General features: G+C 42.4%; 1 protein-coding gene across 1 annotated transcript in view; it reads left to right on the top strand.

The window, feature by feature from the left end:
* The window catches only part of LOC115201174 (protocadherin-15), a gene marked incomplete in the record, with an annotated part of 207,797 nt that overhangs the window by 40,614 nt on the left and 148,050 nt on the right, over positions 1–19,133 (top strand). Inside the window, 2 exon segments of the mRNA XM_029764542.1 lie at positions 5,471–5,536; positions 18,880–19,040. Coding sequence (XP_029620402.1) covers positions 5,471–5,536; positions 18,880–19,040 — 227 coding nt within the window.

Below are 19,133 nucleotides of genomic sequence, written 5' to 3'. Positions count from 1 at the left end.
TCTCTGTCTCTCTCTCTGTCTCTCTCTCTGTCTCTGTCTCTACCTCTACCTCTACCTCTCTCTTTCTCTCTCTACCTCTCTCTCTCTCTACCTCTCTCTTTCTCTCTCTACCTCTCTCTCTCTCTACCTCTCTCTCTACCTCTCTCTACCTCTCTGTCTCTCTCTCTCTCTCTCTTCTATTTCTCCTGTTAGAAAGTTGAATTTCCCCTCTTAGGTGACAGAGTGGGATTCCTCTCCATTGCATTATGTATGGATGTGTCTCAGTATGGGGCTCATCCCGGGGATCCAGCGCTGTGTATTAATAGGACTGCAGGTTGGTTCCCCTTGAGCACTAAGCAGCACCACTCAGGTGCCCAGTCATGCGAAGTGTCCCACTCACACCTACACACTTATCCGGATAGTTATCTCTCTGTTATGTGCCACATGCCCCTCTGGGCTATACTGTACATATGAATATAAGTGTATAGCTATTTGTGCATAGGAATAATATATCGTTATATAGACCTACTTTAGCTAGTTACATATTTCAAGTCGCATGACAAAAACAAACTAACTTCAGAGCAAACTATCAAGGACATATACTTGTTTTGTTAGCACTATTCTCATCAATATTTTAGTTGTCTCCCCTCAGTTCTTTTTGAGGTTCATGAGTTAAAACAAAATCCATTTCAATTTCTATATTTTGGTTTTGTTTGTCAGAGTTCCCACCAGTTTACTATTCAGGCCAAGCACAGTAGCACACTATTTGATGGTGGAGATCAGATTATTGACAGAACTTCCTGAACTTCTTTTATCAGGGGAGCATGCATTGCCAGCCTCAGTTTGGCTCAGACTGGGGCACCAGCCTGTATGTTTCTCTTTCTTATCCAGACACCACACTGACTGTAACCCCCCCCCCCCCCCAGTGTATTTCCTTTTTTGGAGAGTGTGTGTGTGTGTGTGTGTGTGTGTGTGTGTGTGTGTGTGTGTGTGTTGGACTCCTGATGTTTTCATCAATGGATTTGCATGTTTTTTTATCTGCTTCATTAGAGATAATGGAAATGGATAGTGTGTGTGTGTGTGTGTGTGTGTGTGTGTGTGTGTGTGTGTGCACGGGCTAAATGAATGCGCAAAATAAGTCAGGCACTGCCACCTGTTGTGCTCATGACGCTTTGATTTCAAAAGGTGGTTTGACAAACTCTGAATATCATATCCTAATGTGTTTATCCCCATTGAGAGTTTTAATTCAAAGTCGAACTGAAACATTAGTGAAGTATGAAATTATTCATGGTACAGGAACGATGGATTGTAAGTGGATTCTGGAATGAATATTGAATATTTCTTTGTACCCATTAATATTTTGCATTATGTTTTTGATTAGAAAACCATATGCTATGGTAGAAGCACTTATTGTTTAGTGAATTTCTCTCTGCAGTTGTTTTCGTTGTTGATTCTATTACGTGTTTTTAATAATATGGACATCACATTCTGCGTTTTATCATTCTTTATCAATTTCACATACTCCGTTCGTATCCAATTCACCTCACATACAAAACACCAACTCATTACCAACCCACTCCCCTTAACATTGTATTTGTCTTGAATGGGCTGAGGAGAAATAATGCCGGTTAGAATGGCCTCTCGTCCTGGGAGGAAATCTAGCCTCGCTGACCTGGAGTTTGTGCAGGTAGCTTCCGTATAGCTGGCTATTGATTTCTGTGGCGATTTACTCTGGATGGTGTCGGTCCAATCTTATAGCAGCGTCTCTCATACGGGTTATCACAGTCAGATGAGTGGGCACATGCAGGGATTGTCTTTGGACATCGAAGTTCACTGTCGCACGTCGTCGCTCCGCTTTGTACTCAGCCAATGTTCTGGTGTCATATCAGGACAAGTGGGAGGAAGCATAGAAATACAATTACAGAGCATTGACTCAAATGGGGATATATGTTCTACGTAAATTATATTTCTATGGGAGGAATGTTACACCTGCAGGGTCAAAGAAGCCTTTAACCGTTTAACCAATCAGAGGGTCAGATCTTAGCCAATGATCTCATCACCCTCATTATTCTGAAATAGAATACTAATCCTCATTGTCTCCTTTGAACCAATGATCTGTGGCGAGAGAACACCTGAATGTGGTGTGTCATTGGTCAGGTATTGGCCCCAGTGAACACTGAATGGCTATAATAACACCAACGTCAAGTCCAAGCTGGTGTTGCTTCAAATGAGGCTGAATCCATCAAATCAAATCCAAGTATATTTCTCACTGTTAGACTTAGGTACACTTATCAGTTTATTGGAGATTTATTTTTGGCTGGAGCAAGTTTTAGGGGACTGTTCCTTTTTGACTTTTACAGTTTTGGGCATCCGTACAAAGTCATGGATTTGTCATTGGATGATTGGATAGATAATGTGCTTACTGAATGTCTGCTAATTGAGGCATTGGCTACCCACTTTAGCATTTGAGTTGTTGTTGTTTCGAAATGTCTGCCTGTTACTTACTACTTAAATATACTTTCTGGTATTAATGAATAGCAATCACATTACAATATGCAATAACATGACGTTGGATAGTGTACAAGGTGTGGATCAGGATGTTCGTAGCTGTAGGCCTACACATACAAAATATACATGCCTTTGTGAAAACTGGTATATTGGTTACATTTTCTTTCAAACAGTAGGTGAAATTGGATACTGTGTCTATAGGCTCTGGTTGGCTATTGAACAGTCCCAAACAATTGATCAAAACATTCTTTGTGCCTGTTTGGAATCTGGAAAGTCGATCAGACAGGAGTCCTTCTGCTCTGCGTACTAGTATATAGAAGTAACACCCCTCCATGAATATTTCAACGTCACACTATCTTTTTGTTCTCCCGTAGAGACGGTTGTTGCATTGCGGTGGCTGGCATTGATATGAGGGCCACAGTTGCCGGGGGGGGTTGTTGGGTTACAGCCTTTCTGATGTCATGTGACTCATTTAACTAGTCAGCTAGTGGGTAATTAGTCATTTATGAAGGCCAGCCATGCGGAGGACCTAAAAGCACAAGGACTCTGAACGTATCTCTCGTCTGTTGCTGCCCCTTGCTTGTCCGTACATCCATTCTCCAGACACGACAAACCGATATAATCAAGGCCCAATGTTCCGGAGCGAACTCAAGTCCCAGGCTGTTTATATGGGAGCTGGAGCGTTTTGATATCTCGTCAGTTAGCGATGGTTTCCTAGTATTAACGTACTGGCGGCACTGCTCACTCACTACCACCGCCGTCTGCGAACGGCTATTGTGTTGGGAAGAGAAATAGTAATATATTTTTTTAAGTAATAATCCAGCAAGTGCACCCTCCCTGAGGAAACCATTTCTCCCGTGACCACATCTCTTTCTTTCGGGAGGAATTCAACAGTGTGTTGACGCGGTGTGATTTATACCGAGCTGTCGGTCTTCTCATAACTAGCCGTTCATATTTTGTAAAGGTGTGTGTCTTAAACCGGGAGGTTGGGAGTGATGGGGTGAAACTGACAACCCCCCCCCCCGCCGTAACAAATGCAGTCCCATGATGCAATAGATCTCTCCCAGCCTGCCACCCAGGAACGGTGTTCATCAAATCACTCACTGATGCACTTTATTCAGATGCCTCTCCACCACCACAGCCTCGTCTCACTGCTCTGTCCTAGACTGTAAATCTACCATAGTGGGTTGTGAGTAATGTTTGCGCATACTGATCTGCGAAGGGGAAAAATTTAAGGGGGCGAAATGTTTTTGAGGTAATAGCTTAATTAGTCGCTTGGCTGGTGTCAGTAGTGGGCTTGATGGTGAGATATTTATGTTTACTTGCTCAAAGTCCACCTGCACTTATATCATAAATTGATTTATAACTGATTCTGTAGCTCTTGGCAAGGAAAGGAAGGATGATGGAGATTGTGTTTTGAGGTGCAAGTGGTGGATTCAGGTACTATAATGTGAATTTTCGCACCTCTGTTTCAAAGTTACAAAGTTTCTGTACTTTTCTTTTGATACTTTTTCTTCCCTCACTTTTTCCTCTTTTTTTTGTTCTCTTTCAAGTATCTTATGGAACTCTGACTCCCTGCTTGTCTTTTTCTTTCCTTCATTCTATTCTTCTCTCTGGCTGATGACTTTGACTCCAGACTGGCAGTATGATGGTAAGGCGATGGATCTTTTCTCTGTCTCTCCCTGTGTCTCTCTGTGATCTGACTGTAGCAGTCACTCTCAGGAAAAAATGGTGCTCAGTAGAACCATATAGGGTTCTTCGGTTACTCCCCATAGGGGAACCCTTTTTGATGCCAGGGAGAACCCTTTGAAGAGGGTTCTCCCTAGAACCCTTTATGTAGGGTTCTTCATAGAACCCCCTGTATATGGTTCTATCTAGAACCCGTTATGAAAGGTTCTGCCTAGAACCCTCTATGAAGGGTTCTACCAAGTACAATTTTATCATCTAAAGGTTCTTCCTAGAACCATCTACGAAGGGTTCGAAAAATACACATATCTTTGGAGGGTTCTTCCTCGATGAACAGCTCCTCCAGCCTTATTAGCCTTTCAAGTTCAATTATTTATGACATTACATTACAAATATCATAAGGCCTTTGTTTGAGGGCCTAGTTATACCCTAACACAGTGGTGTTAAGAAACTCCTGGTTTACAGGCAACATCAGGCCTGCAAGTCACACTATGCTGGCTTGCAAAGTGGTGTTTAATTAATTCCTATTAGAATCTAGCCAGAGTTAGGATATCGAACACGTGGGATTTTATATCACCCGCAACCTGCACTCAGAATGACTGCCAAGGTAGGGAAGATTGAATACTGAAACTACCTCGATCATGTAAACTGGAATAACCATCTCACTAATGAGTACAACTACTAACAGATTGGATTAGTTTAGAAAAATCTATGCTATTTATCTTTGTGTAGCATAAAATGTATCAATCAATCAATGTAACATGCCAAAACACAGCTATTAAAACAAGCAATTCTGAAAATCACCCTGAAATAGAGCATGCTGGGAAATATGATTATATGGTTATACTTTATGTAGAACCCTTCTTGCCTTCCAAAGAATCATCAAAGAACCCTTTCTTCCAAAAACGGTTCTTAGGATGTTAAAGATTCTAGGTACAACCCATTACCTTACAAAGAGCCCTTGTCTTCCGAAAAAAGGTTCTTCAGATCAAAACGGTTCTTGGTAGAATGCTATCTCTCCACAAAGAACCCTTTTGAAACCCTTTTTTCTAAAAGTGTATTTACCCCCACCAACCCTCCGGTAATAGCCTCACACTGCTCATAAAGAAGTCATATGTCATTACCACTGTGCACTTTGCTCATATTCTCCCTCTATTCTCCCCCATGGCAGTACATCTATATAGCTTAGTTCCATTCAATGTTCCGTCCTGTGTGGCTTCTAGTCATAGTACGACTGTAAATTGTAATGGTGCGTAACAGGAGATTACAGGTTAATGTAATTTTTTTCTTTTTTCAGAATGCAAACTCTCCAGGACTGGACCACCTGCCACAATTGTTGCCATAGATGAAGAGAGCCCAAATGGTATGTATTCTTTACATGCAGCATTGTCGAAACAATGCACCAATGTCAGAGGTGGCAGTTAACCTAATGGTTGCTGGTTCGAATCCCTGAGCCGACGAGGTGAAAAATCTGCCGATGTGCCCTTGAGCAAGTCACTTAACCCTAATTGCTCCTGTTAGTCGCTCTGCCTAAGAGCGTCTTCTAAATTATTCAAATGTAACAGAAGCTGGGATCATAAATAATCATAAACTCTGGTTGAGTCGTAGGGATGAAAGCTTCTCACACAGAGCATTGCATTTTCCCATCTAATAAAACAGACAAATGGATAGTTCACAAAATTCTTGTTCTGGAGGTTTTTCACCATGTGTGTGTTTACCACTTAAACTCCACATTCTCCACTTCCTAATTGTTTTCCTCAGTTGAGGGCTAAGCCATTACCAGTTTATGGGTGAATTTAAATGTGCCCACCAGGGAGGGAGGCACTAATGAGTGGAGCTGCTCTTGCTGTTCGTTGTTGTGGCCATATTTCTCTCCCTCTTAAAACCTCCCTTGATGGTTCCACGCCGGGCCGGTCCCTGGCAGCCACAGCACAGATGGTGTTCAGCATGCTGCACAGCCAGGGGCCCCTCGCTGTAATAGATCTCTCTGTTCTCCCTCCCTCTTCCCCTCTTTCCCTTCTTTCTCCAGACTCACTATTCGGTGTGGTGGCCAGGGCTGGGCTTCGTTGTTACCTGTAATTCCGTTTGAACATTATTAATGCATTTGACAGGTGTAAGCGGAAGTCAGTGGCTGGCTGTTGTTTTAGCTACCAACTGCCTAATGAGCGTCAAGGCTTTTCCACACTGCTGCTCCTTGGCAATGGACATCAGCAGTAGAGTTGGGCAGTATCCAGATTTTCGTACCGTCATACCGTTTCTAAACCATACCAGGGAATACCGTATTACCAGAAGGGCAAACAAGGGGGGCTATTTCAACACACAAAATAATTTCGGCAACAGGGATCTTGATCCAGAAGGGGATTGAATGTCTCTGCTGTAACCAAGAAGCTTGATCTTGACATCTAGCCAAGTTAGCAAACCAAATGCATAGCTGGAGCCCTGAGCTGCATATCATTTATTTGATATTTATTTATCATTATTTATCTTCGATATCTTATAGTTATACTTAACTTAAGCAGCTCAACAACAACAAAACCATATTTTTTAATTGTATTGAAAATCATACAGTTAGTATTTACCCTGGTATCATCAGACAGCTCACCTCACCTTGTCACCAGGACTGTCTACGGCTCCCCTCACCTTGTCACCAGGACTGTCTACGGCTCCCCTCACCTTGTCACCAGGACTGTCTACGGCTCCCCTCACCTTGTCACCAGGACTGTCTACGGCTCCCCTCACCTTGTCACCAGGACTGTCTACGGCTCCCCTCACCTTGTCACCAGGACTGTCTACGGCTCCCCAAGGTGGCGGTGCTGGTTCGAGTCGGGTTGGAACCCAAATTATTTTCCAACCGTTCGCGGGAAATGTTCAGTCGAGCTGAAACTGAATACCTCAATGCCCGTCTGCCAGCTTGTTATAGAAGCCTCGGCCACGTGAGTCACTGTGTGTAAAAGCAATCCGTTTTTGTGAACGGGATGGTCCTAATAAACAAGCCGGTGAGTGGATATATAAAGTACAAGTCAAAAGTTTGGACACACCTACGCATTTCATTTTTAAAATTAAGAAAAATATATATTTTCTACTTTGCAGAATAATAGTAAAGACATATTTGATTTGTTTAACACTTTTTTTGATTACTACATGATTCCATATGTGTTATTTCATAGTTTTGATGATGTCACTATTATTCTACAATGTAGAAAATAGTAAAAATAAAGAAAAACCCTTGAATGAGTAGGTGTGTCCAAACTTTTGGCTGGTACTGTATATAATCTAAACTCAGGAAAAAAAAGAAACCTCCTCTCACTCACTGTCAACTGCGTTTTATTTTCGGCAAACTTAACATGTGTAAATATTTGTATGAACATAACAAGATTCAACAACTGAGACATAAACTGAACAAGTTCCACCGACGTGACTAACAGAAATGGAATAATGTGTCCCTGAACAAAGGGGGGTCAAAATCAAAAGTAACATTCAGTATCTGGTGTGGCCACCAGCTGCATTAAGTACTGCAGTGCATTTCCTCCTCATGGACTGCAACACATTTTCCAGTTTTTGCTGTGAGATGTTACCCCACTCTTCCACCAAACCGGCCTTCATGGTCGAATTGCTGCAAAGAAACCACTAAAGCTCTAACCTCTAGGCTACCTGCCGCCCCTTGTCTACATGAGATGGGAGTTCCATTCAATCATGGCTCTATATAATACTGTATGTTTCATGTCAGAGCTATATGTAAGTTGATTATATAGACAATTTGGAATTTCAGCACATTCTCACAAAAACAAGAATTGATGCAGTCAATCTCTCTTCTACTTTGAGCCAAGAGAGACTGACATGCATACTGTTGACATTAGTCCTCTGTGTGCATTGACGGGCAAGATGTGCTGCTCTGTTCTGGGCCAGATGCAGCTTTTCTAGGTGTTACGCTCGTCGTTTGAATGAGGAGACCAAGGTGCAGCGTGGTAGGCGTACATCATTACTTTAATAATGAACACCAACAAAACCGAACGTAACGTTCTGCAGGGCTAGACAGCACAATGCAAAAACAAGATTCCACAATCTCAGGTGGGAAAAAGGGCTGCCTAAGTATGATCCCCAATCAGAGACAACGATAAACAGCTGCCTCTGATTGGGAACCATACTAGGCCAACAAAGAAATATAAACAGATTTGCCCACCCAAGTCACACCCTGACCTAACCAAATAGAGAATAAAACAGACTCTCTAAGGTCAGGGCGTGACACTAGGTCCTTCTTTGCAGCACCGGGCAATAGTCAAGATTAGATCAAACTAGAGCCTGCAGGACTTGTTTGGTTGACTGTTGTTTTAAAAATGCTGAGTATCTCGTTATCACAGACAGACCTCCCAGACCTCTGCTTTTAGTTTTAGATCTATTCAGGACTAGTTCATTACTAGCCACCCATTCTAAAACTGACTGCAACTCTTTGTTTAGGGTTGCAGTGGTTTCACTTGCTGTGGTTGCTGATGGGTATAATGTTGAATCATCAGCGTACATAGACATACAGGCTTTGTTAAAGGTTAGTGGTAGATCATTAGTAAAAATAGAGAACAGTAAATGACCGAGACAGCTGCCTTGCGGAACACCACACTAATGTTTTACATTGGAGAAGCTTCCATGAAAGAGAACCCTCTGTGTTCTGTTGGATAGATTGCTCTCAACCCATGATATGGTAGAGGATGTAAAGCTTATTTGTGTCAGTGTAGTACATGTTGAATGCCCTTCTCTATAAGCATGCTGAAAGTATATTGTTAATTTGTTCACAGAGAAACAGCACTGTATCAACAACAACAAAAATCCAAAAGTTTGCTAATTGCTGGCAGCAAGCTGATTGGTTGGCTGTTCGAACCAGTAAAGGGCGCTTTACCATTCTTGGCTAGCGGAATTACTTTATTTTCCCTCCAGGTCCGAGGACAAACACTTTTCTCCAGGCACAGATTAAAGATAACAGGAGTGGCAATATAGTACGCTACCATCCTAAGAAGTTTTCCATCTGGTTTCACATTATTGATGGACAACAATACTTTTCCAATTTGACTTGCAGTATCAAAGCCAGTGCTAATTTGTATTCATAGAGCATGAATTTCTTTCCATTGTAAAGTATGCATTTAATCGAGCATAATTATTTTTGTGAGAGAGGTTTTGTGCAGGAGTCAGAATGTGTTTGCATTGAAAAGCTCTTTAGTTCAACTGTATATTTGCCAAGGTCAGAGGATTTAAGGGAATACTGCGTGAAAGCGCTTTTAACTCCTCACTTAATGGATGAACCATGCCTCAGCATAAGAAATCACGTTATGAAGTTTAAGCCATACGCTATACTTATCCGAAGCAATTTCTGTCGAATATATTTTAGATTGGCACCAGGATATTTTTCATATAGTATGTTTGTAGTTGTTCATTGATCCACAGTCAATTTATTTATTCAATAACACTGATTTCATGGGCCCCCCTTTTGAATTTCAGAGTTTGCTTCCTTGTGCAGGCATTAAGAAACACGTCTAAGCTTTGGAAAAACAGTGACAAACTACAAACCAAGGACTGTGTATCACACAGATTAACATAGCAATATAATCATTCTCCCCGAAGTTGAATTCAATCATCATTTTCCAGCTAGAGACAGAGAGGGAGTGTTGCCAAAATCACTGTTCTGTGAGATGAATTTGGAGAATAGACCTCTCTGCAGACACCTTAAAGATTTCGCTCTAAAATGAAAGCAAATCAGGTCAGCTGTAAATTTGTGAACCCATTTCCTTAAAAATTTGGCTTGTCTCAGTAAATTCATGAGTTTTTTCAGGTGTACTTCACTCCGTTCCGACAGCTGGAAAGTCATTTATTAGGAAATGAATAAAGTTATAGCCCTGACAACTTTTTATTATAAAGGGACAATTTTATGTATGATTGCCATGGCATATAAACCTAAAGTAAGTGTCATTTGAAGATATAACCTTAGCAGACTTTGAGAATTGCTCTGTATTTCTCTGCAAATTCAACTGGGCTAAAACAATAGACACTGTGACATGGGGTTCATTGCTAGATGAGTTTTGCTCTCCTATGGTCTTTTAATGTCGAGGCACAGTGGCGAGTGTCAGGTGTGGATGATGAAATCTGAGGTGTGGGGCCAGTGAGTGTGATGGAGGTGCACCCGAGGGTCACACAGTAGTGAGGTATTCCCTCACACACACACTGAGGGCTATGAGGAACGAGAGAGGAGATTAGCGGATCAGCGACCCTGGGGCCAATTTCAAGGTCCCCTTCTTGAGTGTCCACACAATAGCACAGGAGACAAAGGTGACGAGAAGGGGGCGGGGTCAGGTAACGAGAGGGATAGGAACCAATTGTGACATCACGAGGAAGGACAGGGGTTATTGATCTAATAGGACAGGACTGAGTGTGAAGGGGAGCTTCTGAGAAGGACAGAGTCAAAGGAGCCAGGGGATAGGTAGTCTGGTACCAAATCTCGATGCCATTTTTAAAACCCCATGCGATACATACAGTACACCATGCTAAGGGATAGGTGTCAGGCAGAAAAGATGACCAGGACTGGACTATTGAAATGGGGAAGGTGGAGATGGAATGGAGGACAACCAGTCCTGGTTAGCTACTGAATGGGCCACTCTTTTCTCACCTCAAATTGTAATATTTTTTACACTTCCTTGTTTCCCATCTCCTGGTTAATTCCTCACCTCTTAACTCCACTTGTATTTTATTATCCCTATAATGTGGCAACCGTAAAATATTGGAAATATTTTAAAGTTGGTTATGCAATACCAGTTGTGCCGTTCCAGTCAGATTCGAGCAATACATATCTTTACAGTAATACATAATATTAAACATTACCCTAAAACCCTTTCATCCCTAAGCATCTTTACCCAGGTCTGTACTGTTTAGGAGAAGTGCTATCATTCAGTGATTGAGAACCTGTGTTGTTGCTGTCTGCGTCCCCTTTCTTCCCAGACTGCGTGGTGGTTTGCATTAGGACTCTCCGCCAGCCACTGCTCTATTTCATCCTGGACTGGTAGACGGACAGACCGGCATTGTGCTCACAGTTCTATGAGACCTAGCTAGAGCCTTGGACTATGTTTCTTGATTAAATGTCTCTTCTCATAGACCAAAATAGTCCCAGGCTCGTGGAATGGTAGTGATCAGGTCCTTTTAAGGACTGCAGTAGCAGCAGATTGTCAAGTATTTAGGCCAGTTTATGGGGACCATGTCCAATTGTCCTCAGGTTAGGGGTCTTGAAAGTGTAAAATGTCTTTAGGCTTCATGGTGATGGTAGCCAATATCCCAAACGGACACTGCCAGATCATTACCTCATACATGTACTCTAGTGTGTAAGTAAAATGTGTGTGCCTGGTCCCACATCCCACAACGCACCGTTATTTCTAGAAGCAGATGGAGCCTTGGCGATGAAGACGATGAACAAGGCTGTACTGTGTCGGTCACCATTGGTCACGACGACTCGCTCCCTGCCTAATGTTTTGTGAAGAGCTTATTTAATGTACCAGTACATCCTGCAGGAAATCTAACCCTCCACCCCTGCTATGCCCATTTGATTTTACTCATGTAATTTTAATCTTCGGACTCCTCCGAGCCAGAGTTGCTGACTTGTCAAGTAATGTCAGGGCGAAATAGACCATTTATTATCATTGTCAATGGCCAAAAACATTATATTTTCTTGGATTCAATTGAAGGGAAAATATGTGAAGCAAAAGTTCTCCCTCTTTTAAATAAAACATTTACCTGTATAAAGTCTAACTTTTATTTATAATTTTCATACCGTAGTAAGCATATGTATAACACTGTTGATATCTCATCAGTGATCCTCAGACTTCATACTCGACATAAAATACACGTACACACTAAAACAATAATGTTTTTGTATGTATTTTGCTTTTGGCACGTGCAATAGACCGGGAATCTGCTGTTCCATGTTCTTCTTTTGAATACTGTTCATCACCACAGTGTATGTAGAAACGAACAACGTATGTTTGTCTTCGCCTTGATGCTATCACAACACATGCTGATGTGCGTCAAGAGGCAAAACAACGTTTGTGATTGGCACGTCAGTGAGTGGGAGAACCATCACAGAAGGAAAATAGATTGCAGGTCATTGGATCAGGTTTGCCAAGTGAGAGTGAAATTGAAAGACTGTTTGCTGTAGGGGCTTTTTTTATGGAGTTGTAGACGGGTTGTTTTTTTTTTAGCAACAACGGGGCAAAACGGATGAGGTTGGCTTAGATTGATGACAACTTGTAAGCTCTACAAGACATGGTATCAACAACATGATAAAACAAGCTGAAATGAGCCACTTGCGATGGCAGTTTCTTGTCATTCTTGCCAGCAATCTGGCCAACCAGAATCACGACAACAGGCTGACTTCTGCCCCATGGAGGCGTGCACATCGTTTTCGTGACGTTGTCAGCCAACCCATCTATAGAGGGAGCAGCCTAGCAGATCAGACGTCTACTACTTGATCGTGGCAGTTATGACAAACTAGTTGATCACTCCTATAGGCTTTTCTCTCAAACGGCAAGGCCTTCTATACTGTGTGTGACTAAAACCCCGCTGACATTGATAGGCGAATGTAAATGCTTACATTCCATGCCATGGTCTCTGGTATTTATAAAAAATTAAATAAGGTACTGTAGACAGGCACTCTACAGCTCAGATGTAAGGAATTTATTCAATAACCGTCAGGATTTTGTGGTCTCCGTTATTCCATATAAAAAGCTTGAGATTTACGTCGGGTGATGTGCAGTCATTTACATCCCCCAACAATATGCCCAATAGCAGTATGCCTACTAACAAAATATCCCTGCCAACGAGGGTACTCTACACCGTCTGGGCAATTCCAGAAGAGATAATGGGCCAACATCAGCAAGTCTCTCTGCTGCCTGTCCTACTGTATATGCTTTCTCGGCATGGGGTGAATGGGAACATTGTGTTAATGTGTAAACAGCCAGCCTGACCCAGCAGCAACCTTCTCCCGGTGTCCTGGAGGCTGGAGCCCAGTATGATCAGACAGAGAGCCAAGCCAAGCCCCCCCCGTCCCCCCGTCCCCGTCTACATCACCAGTCACAGGTGCTCTGCCAGCTTGCAGGACCATGTCAGGCTGCCAAGATGCCATCCCATGTGCCAGCTGCTGACGGACCTGCACGACTCCGCTCACTGCTAGTCAAATGTCAGCCTACAGCTGCCGGAAAACAGGGAGTGGAGTGCAGTCTGTACCTGTACTGTAGCTCAAACACCGTCAGCATCAGCCACTAATGTGTTCTTTAACCATCAGTGTAGAATAACCACCATCTGGCTGCTGTACACAAACATAGCAGGAGGAGAGCAGGGAATGAGGTACGATTTAGAGAGCGATAAGGAAGACATGAATAATGTGTAGCTGGTATAACAAATGTGTAACGAATGGAAATGTTCCAGCACCAATAGCTGATCTTCTGGGAAAGCATGACACTTCTGCTTTGGATATCTTTCAAAATTGATGACTTGATCTGACGAGGGTTCCAGTGGAGATGGACGTTTTGTCCGTTTTGTGTGTCTGTCTGACACGTGAATCACAGTTGGGAATTGCAGATATTTCTGCTTTTTCTGTCCAGCAAATGAACAAGTGAGCTATATTGTCTGTCATCAAACATTTAAAATAAACACCATCACAAGGAAGAAGAGTCCCTTAGCACATTAGAGAAATGATGCAGCCAGTGAACCAAGTCTCACCCCAGTTTCTCATAGAAATTTGGGACGTTTACTTGTGCGAATTCCTTACACTCTCTTCATCTAGTAAATGTAAAAACAAAACCTATGAACCTTTTCGGCTCGGCTTGTAATTCTCTTTCGTTTTCCCTGTAGATATTGGCTTAGTTACATGCATTGTTTCCACTTCCCAGAGTCTTCTCTGGTCAACAGTTACTATTGTATAGGTGGAGAAGTACATTGGACCTAGTTACCTCAACGGCAACGTACAGCACATCACGCCAAAACAAAAGCAAAGGGGTGGTGAGTTCAACTTTTAAGAAACAGTTTCAAACCTAAGGCTGAGTGTGTGTGTGTGTGTGTGTGTGTGTGTGTGTGTGCGTGTGCGTGTGCGTGTGTGCGTGTAGTCATCTGTTGATTGAACATGCAGATCTTTTCAGGATCTCTGTCTACAGGGACCTTGGTTTTCCAATCAGGCAACATAAAAAATTGTATTAAGGAATTTAGGTAGGAACCAACTATAGTAAAAAGAAAAAAAGAGCCATGGAAAATGTAAATGAAAGAATTACTGAAGGTGACAGGGTTTTGGTAGCATGCACACTAATGTAAATCCAATATTGATCATTCGCCATACTCGTGCTTATTCAAATTCTACATAGCCAAGCATTCTAGTCTGTTGTCAGAAACATGCTTCAAACACGATAGTAAACTGCTTCAAGCAGAAGTTGTGGCTTTCACATTCCCATATTCTGTCAACATACAGCAACGGTAATCCTCAAATATGTGTTTGCGTTAAACTGCGCCTCAGTTTATCAGTATTTATCAGTCCTTATAGCCTGCTGTGCCTTGATAGGAAAACTTCCGACTCTGACACTTAATGTAGGTCACAGCTGTTTTTATTGTGCACTAAGAACAGTCAAGGAGAGTCGTGAGGTTGGAGAGTCGTCTTGAGTACATTTCATCTGTCTTTCTTGCAAAGGTCTGCGCGCTAAGCAGAGCTACTCCAGGTCACTCAGCCAGCGCTGCAAGAGGCTGGAGCCAGCCTGAGGTTAACTACTCCAGGTCACTCAGCCAGCGCTGCAAGAGGCTGGAGCCAGCCTGAGGTTAACTACTCCAGGTCACTCAGCCAGCGCTGCTAGAGGCTGGAGCCAGCCTGAGGTTAGCTACTCAAGTCAAAATGTATTTGTCAAATGCGGCGAATACAACAGGTGTAGACTTTGCTATGAAATGCTTAATTACGAGCCCTTTCCCAACAGTGCGGAGTTAAAAGGTAAGAAAATTTGAGAATGAAAAATAGTAACAGAATAAATAATAACAAAGCTATGTATACTCAACAAAAATATAAACAACATGCAACAATTTTTTTGATTTTACTGAGTTACACTTAATGAGTAAATCAATTAATTAGTCCTTAATCTATGGGTTTCACATATCTGGGAATACAGATATGCATTTAAATTGCCATTGATAAAATGCAATTGTGTTCGTTGTGCATAGCTTATGCCTAATCCCACTGCCACCATGGGACACTCTGTTCACAATGTTGATTTCAGCAAATCGCTCGCCCACACGACACCATACACGTGGTCTGCGATTGTGAGGCCAGTTGGACGTACTGCCAAATCCTCTAAAGCGACGCTGGGGGTGGTTTATGGTAGATAAATTAGCATTAAATTATCTGGCAACAGCTCTGATGGACGTTCATGCAGTCAGCATGCCAATTCCACACACCCTCAAAACTTGAGACATCTTTGGCATTGTGTTGTGTGACAAAACTGCACATTTTTAGAGTGGCCTTTTCTTGTACCCAGCACAAGGTGCACATATGTAATTATTGTGCTGTTTAATCAGCTTCTTGATATGCCACACCTGTCTGGTGGATGGATTATTTTAGCAAAGGAGAAATGCTCACTAACAGCGATGTAAACAACATTTGTGAGAAATACGCTTTTTGTGCGTATGGAACATTTCTGGGATCTTTTATTTCAGCTCATGAAACATGGGACCAACACTTTACATGTTGCGTTTTTATATTTTTGTTCAGTGTACAAGGAGTACCGGTACTGAGTCAATGTGCAGGAGTATGAGGTAGTTGAGGTAATATGTTCATGTAGGTAGGGGTAAAAGTGACTAGGCAATCAGGTTACATAATAAGCTGTAGCAGCACCGTGTGTGTGAAGTGTGATATGTATGAAATGTATGCATTCACTACTGCAAGTCGCTCTGGATAAGAGCATCTGCTAAATGACTAAAATGTAAAATGAACAGGTGTGTTTGGCGTCAATATGCATGTGTGTGTTTTGTGTTGTGAGCGTATGTCGTATGTGTGTGTCTGTTTGTGTGGTGGAGTGTCATTGTAAGAACAGTACCAGTCAAAAGTTTGGACACCTACTCATTCAAGGGTTTTTCTTTATTTTGACTATTTTCTACATTGTAGAATAATAGTGAAGACATCAGAACTATGAAATGACACATATGGAATCATGTAGTAGCCAAAAAAGTGTTAAACAAATTCTTTGTTTACATTTTTTTGATTCTTCAAAGTAGCCACCCTTTGCCTCGATGACAGCTTTGCACACTCTTGGCATTCACTCAACCAGGTTCATGAGGTAGTCATCTGGAATGCATTTAAATTAACAGGTGTGCAGTGTAGAATTAATTTCCTTCTTAATCGGTTTGAGCCAGTCAGTTGTGTTGTGACAAGGTAGTGGTATACAGAAGATAGCCCTATTTGGTAAAAGACCAAGTCCATATTATGGCAAGAACAGCTCGAATAAACAAAGAGAAATGACAGTCCATCATTATTTTTAGACATTAAGGTCAGTCAATCCAGAAAATGTCAAGAACTTTGAAAGTTTCTTCAAGTGCAGTCGCAAAACCATCAAGTGCTGTGATGAAACTGGCTCTCATGAGGACCACCAAAGGAATGGAAGACCCAGAGTTACCGCTGCAGCAGGGGATAAGTTCATTAGAGTTACCAGCCTCAGAAATTGCAGCCCAAATAAATGTTTCACAGAGTTCAAGTAACAGACACATCTCAACATCAACTGTTCAGAGGAGACTGCGTCAATCAGGCCTTCATGGTCGAATTGCTGAAAGAAACCACTACTAAAGGACACCAATAAAAAGAAGAGACTTGCTTGGGCCAAGAAGCACATTTGACATTAGACCTGTGAAATCTGTTCTTTGATCTGATGAGTCCAAATTTGCAATTTTTGGTTCCAACCGTCTTTGTGAGACGCAGAGTAGGTGAATGGATGATCTCTGCATGTGTGGTTCCCACCGTGAAGCATGGAGGAGGTGGTGTGATGGTGTGGGGGTGCTTTGCTGGTGACACTGTCTGTGATTTATTTAGAATTCAAAGCACACTTAACCAGCATGGCTACCACAGCATTCTGCAGCGATATGCCATCCCATCTGGTTTGCGCTTAGTGGGACTATCATTTGTTTTTCAACAGGACAAAGACCTGAAGCACACCTCCAGGCTGTGTAAGGGCTATTTGTCCAAGAAGGAGAGTTATGGAGTACTGCATCAGATGACCTGGCCTCCACAATCACCCAACCTCAACCCAATTGAGATGATTTGGGATGAGTTGGACCGCAGAGTGAAGGATAAGCAGCCAACAAGTGCTCAGCATATGTGGGAACTCCTTCAAGACTGTTGGAAAATAATTATTCATGAAGCTGGTTGAGAAAATGCCAAGAGTGTGCAAAGCTGTCATCAAGGCAAAGGGTGGCTACTTTGAAGTATCTCAAATATAAAATATATTTTGATATGTTTAACACTTTTTTTTTTGCTTACTACATGAATCCATTTCATAGTTTATGTCTTCACTATTATTCTACAATGTAGAAAATAGTACAAATCAAGAAAAACCCTTGAATGAGTAGGTGTGTCCAAACTTTTGACTGGTACTGTATCAGTGAGTGGGCTCCAACTGTCCATGAGCATTAGTGTGAGACGCACCACAGCAAGCTGGACCAGCCATGACCTGGCTAGCAAAGGAGAAAGAGAGACATGGGCTTGTCTGCCCTTCCCCTGACTTCCCTCTGGCCTAGCTGCATACTGGATGTAGGCTAGACATGGGCTTGTCTGCCCTTCCCCTGACTTCCCTCTGGCCTAGCTGCATACTGGATGTAGGCTAGACATGGGTTTGAAGTTCGATTGCCTTTCCAACTGCACAACAGTTGATGTCAGAAAAGGTGTGCGCGTGCGCGTGTAGCCTTGTGGTTAAGAGCGTTGGACCAGTAACCAGAAGGTCGCTTGTTTAAATCCACTGAGCCGACTTGGTGAAAAATCTGCTGGTGCCCTTGAGGCACTTAACCCTAATTTCTCCTGTAACTCGCTCTGGATAAGAGCGTTTGCTAAATGACTCAAATGTAAAAATGTTAATGTAGCCAGGTACTGTGTAATTAGCAGAGGCTGAACTGGCCAGTGCTTATCTGAATTAGAATGAATGTACGTGGACTGCAGTACCTTCAGGCTTGGGCTTCATCAAAGCTTGGTACCAGGCAGGCAGTCAGTCCTTATCTGGACTGCAGCAGCAAAGTGTGTGTGGGAAAGCAGGCATAGCATGTTTCAGACAAAGAGCTCAAATGTAATTTTAGCTTGGCCGCCTCCCTGGTTTTTATAAACCAATAGTTTAAGACATATTTTCAGACGTTTTGTATCATTCAAATGGTCTCCTTTGATTTGAAAACATTTCAGTCAAGCAGTTGTTGAGGTTTTTCTATAAGAAGATGTTTTCATTGTCAGAAAATAAGTTCTATGAATCTTTGTTTTCCTGGGCACACTGCTCTCTACTCCTGCTTTTCTGAAAGATCGTAACAATAGCTCGTAAAAGAGCACTCGAGAAGAGTGAGATTAACAACACAAGGGAATGTTGCCTAGGGAAAAACTTGCTCTCAGCAGGTATATTTATCACAGCTCTGTCAATCAACTCCTGGCTGCATTACAAATGAACCACTTTTCTTTTGTCTCGTAAGGAACGCTTTTGGTTGAGAATATGCAAATCCAAGGCCGAGCGGAAGACCCAGGCAGAACCATCTCTCTCTCCCTCCGAGACAACTACAACCACTGGGTAATACTGGACCCGGTCAGACAGAGGCTCTACCTGAACAGCACCGGCAGGGCCCTCGACCGAGATGTAAGCGTTCAAACACGCTATGACTATTCATATGTTTGCTGTGGGGTTTGGGTTACTCTAAAGAAAAAAAAACAGTTCACTGCAAGTTAGCTA

Source organism: Salmo trutta, chromosome 10 (assembly GCF_901001165.1).
Source record: "Salmo trutta chromosome 10, fSalTru1.1, whole genome shotgun sequence".
NCBI lineage: Eukaryota > Metazoa > Chordata > Actinopteri > Salmoniformes > Salmonidae > Salmo > Salmo trutta.
The sequence above is the reverse complement of the archived record's forward strand: the minus strand, read 5'-3'. Positions and strand labels throughout refer to the sequence as shown.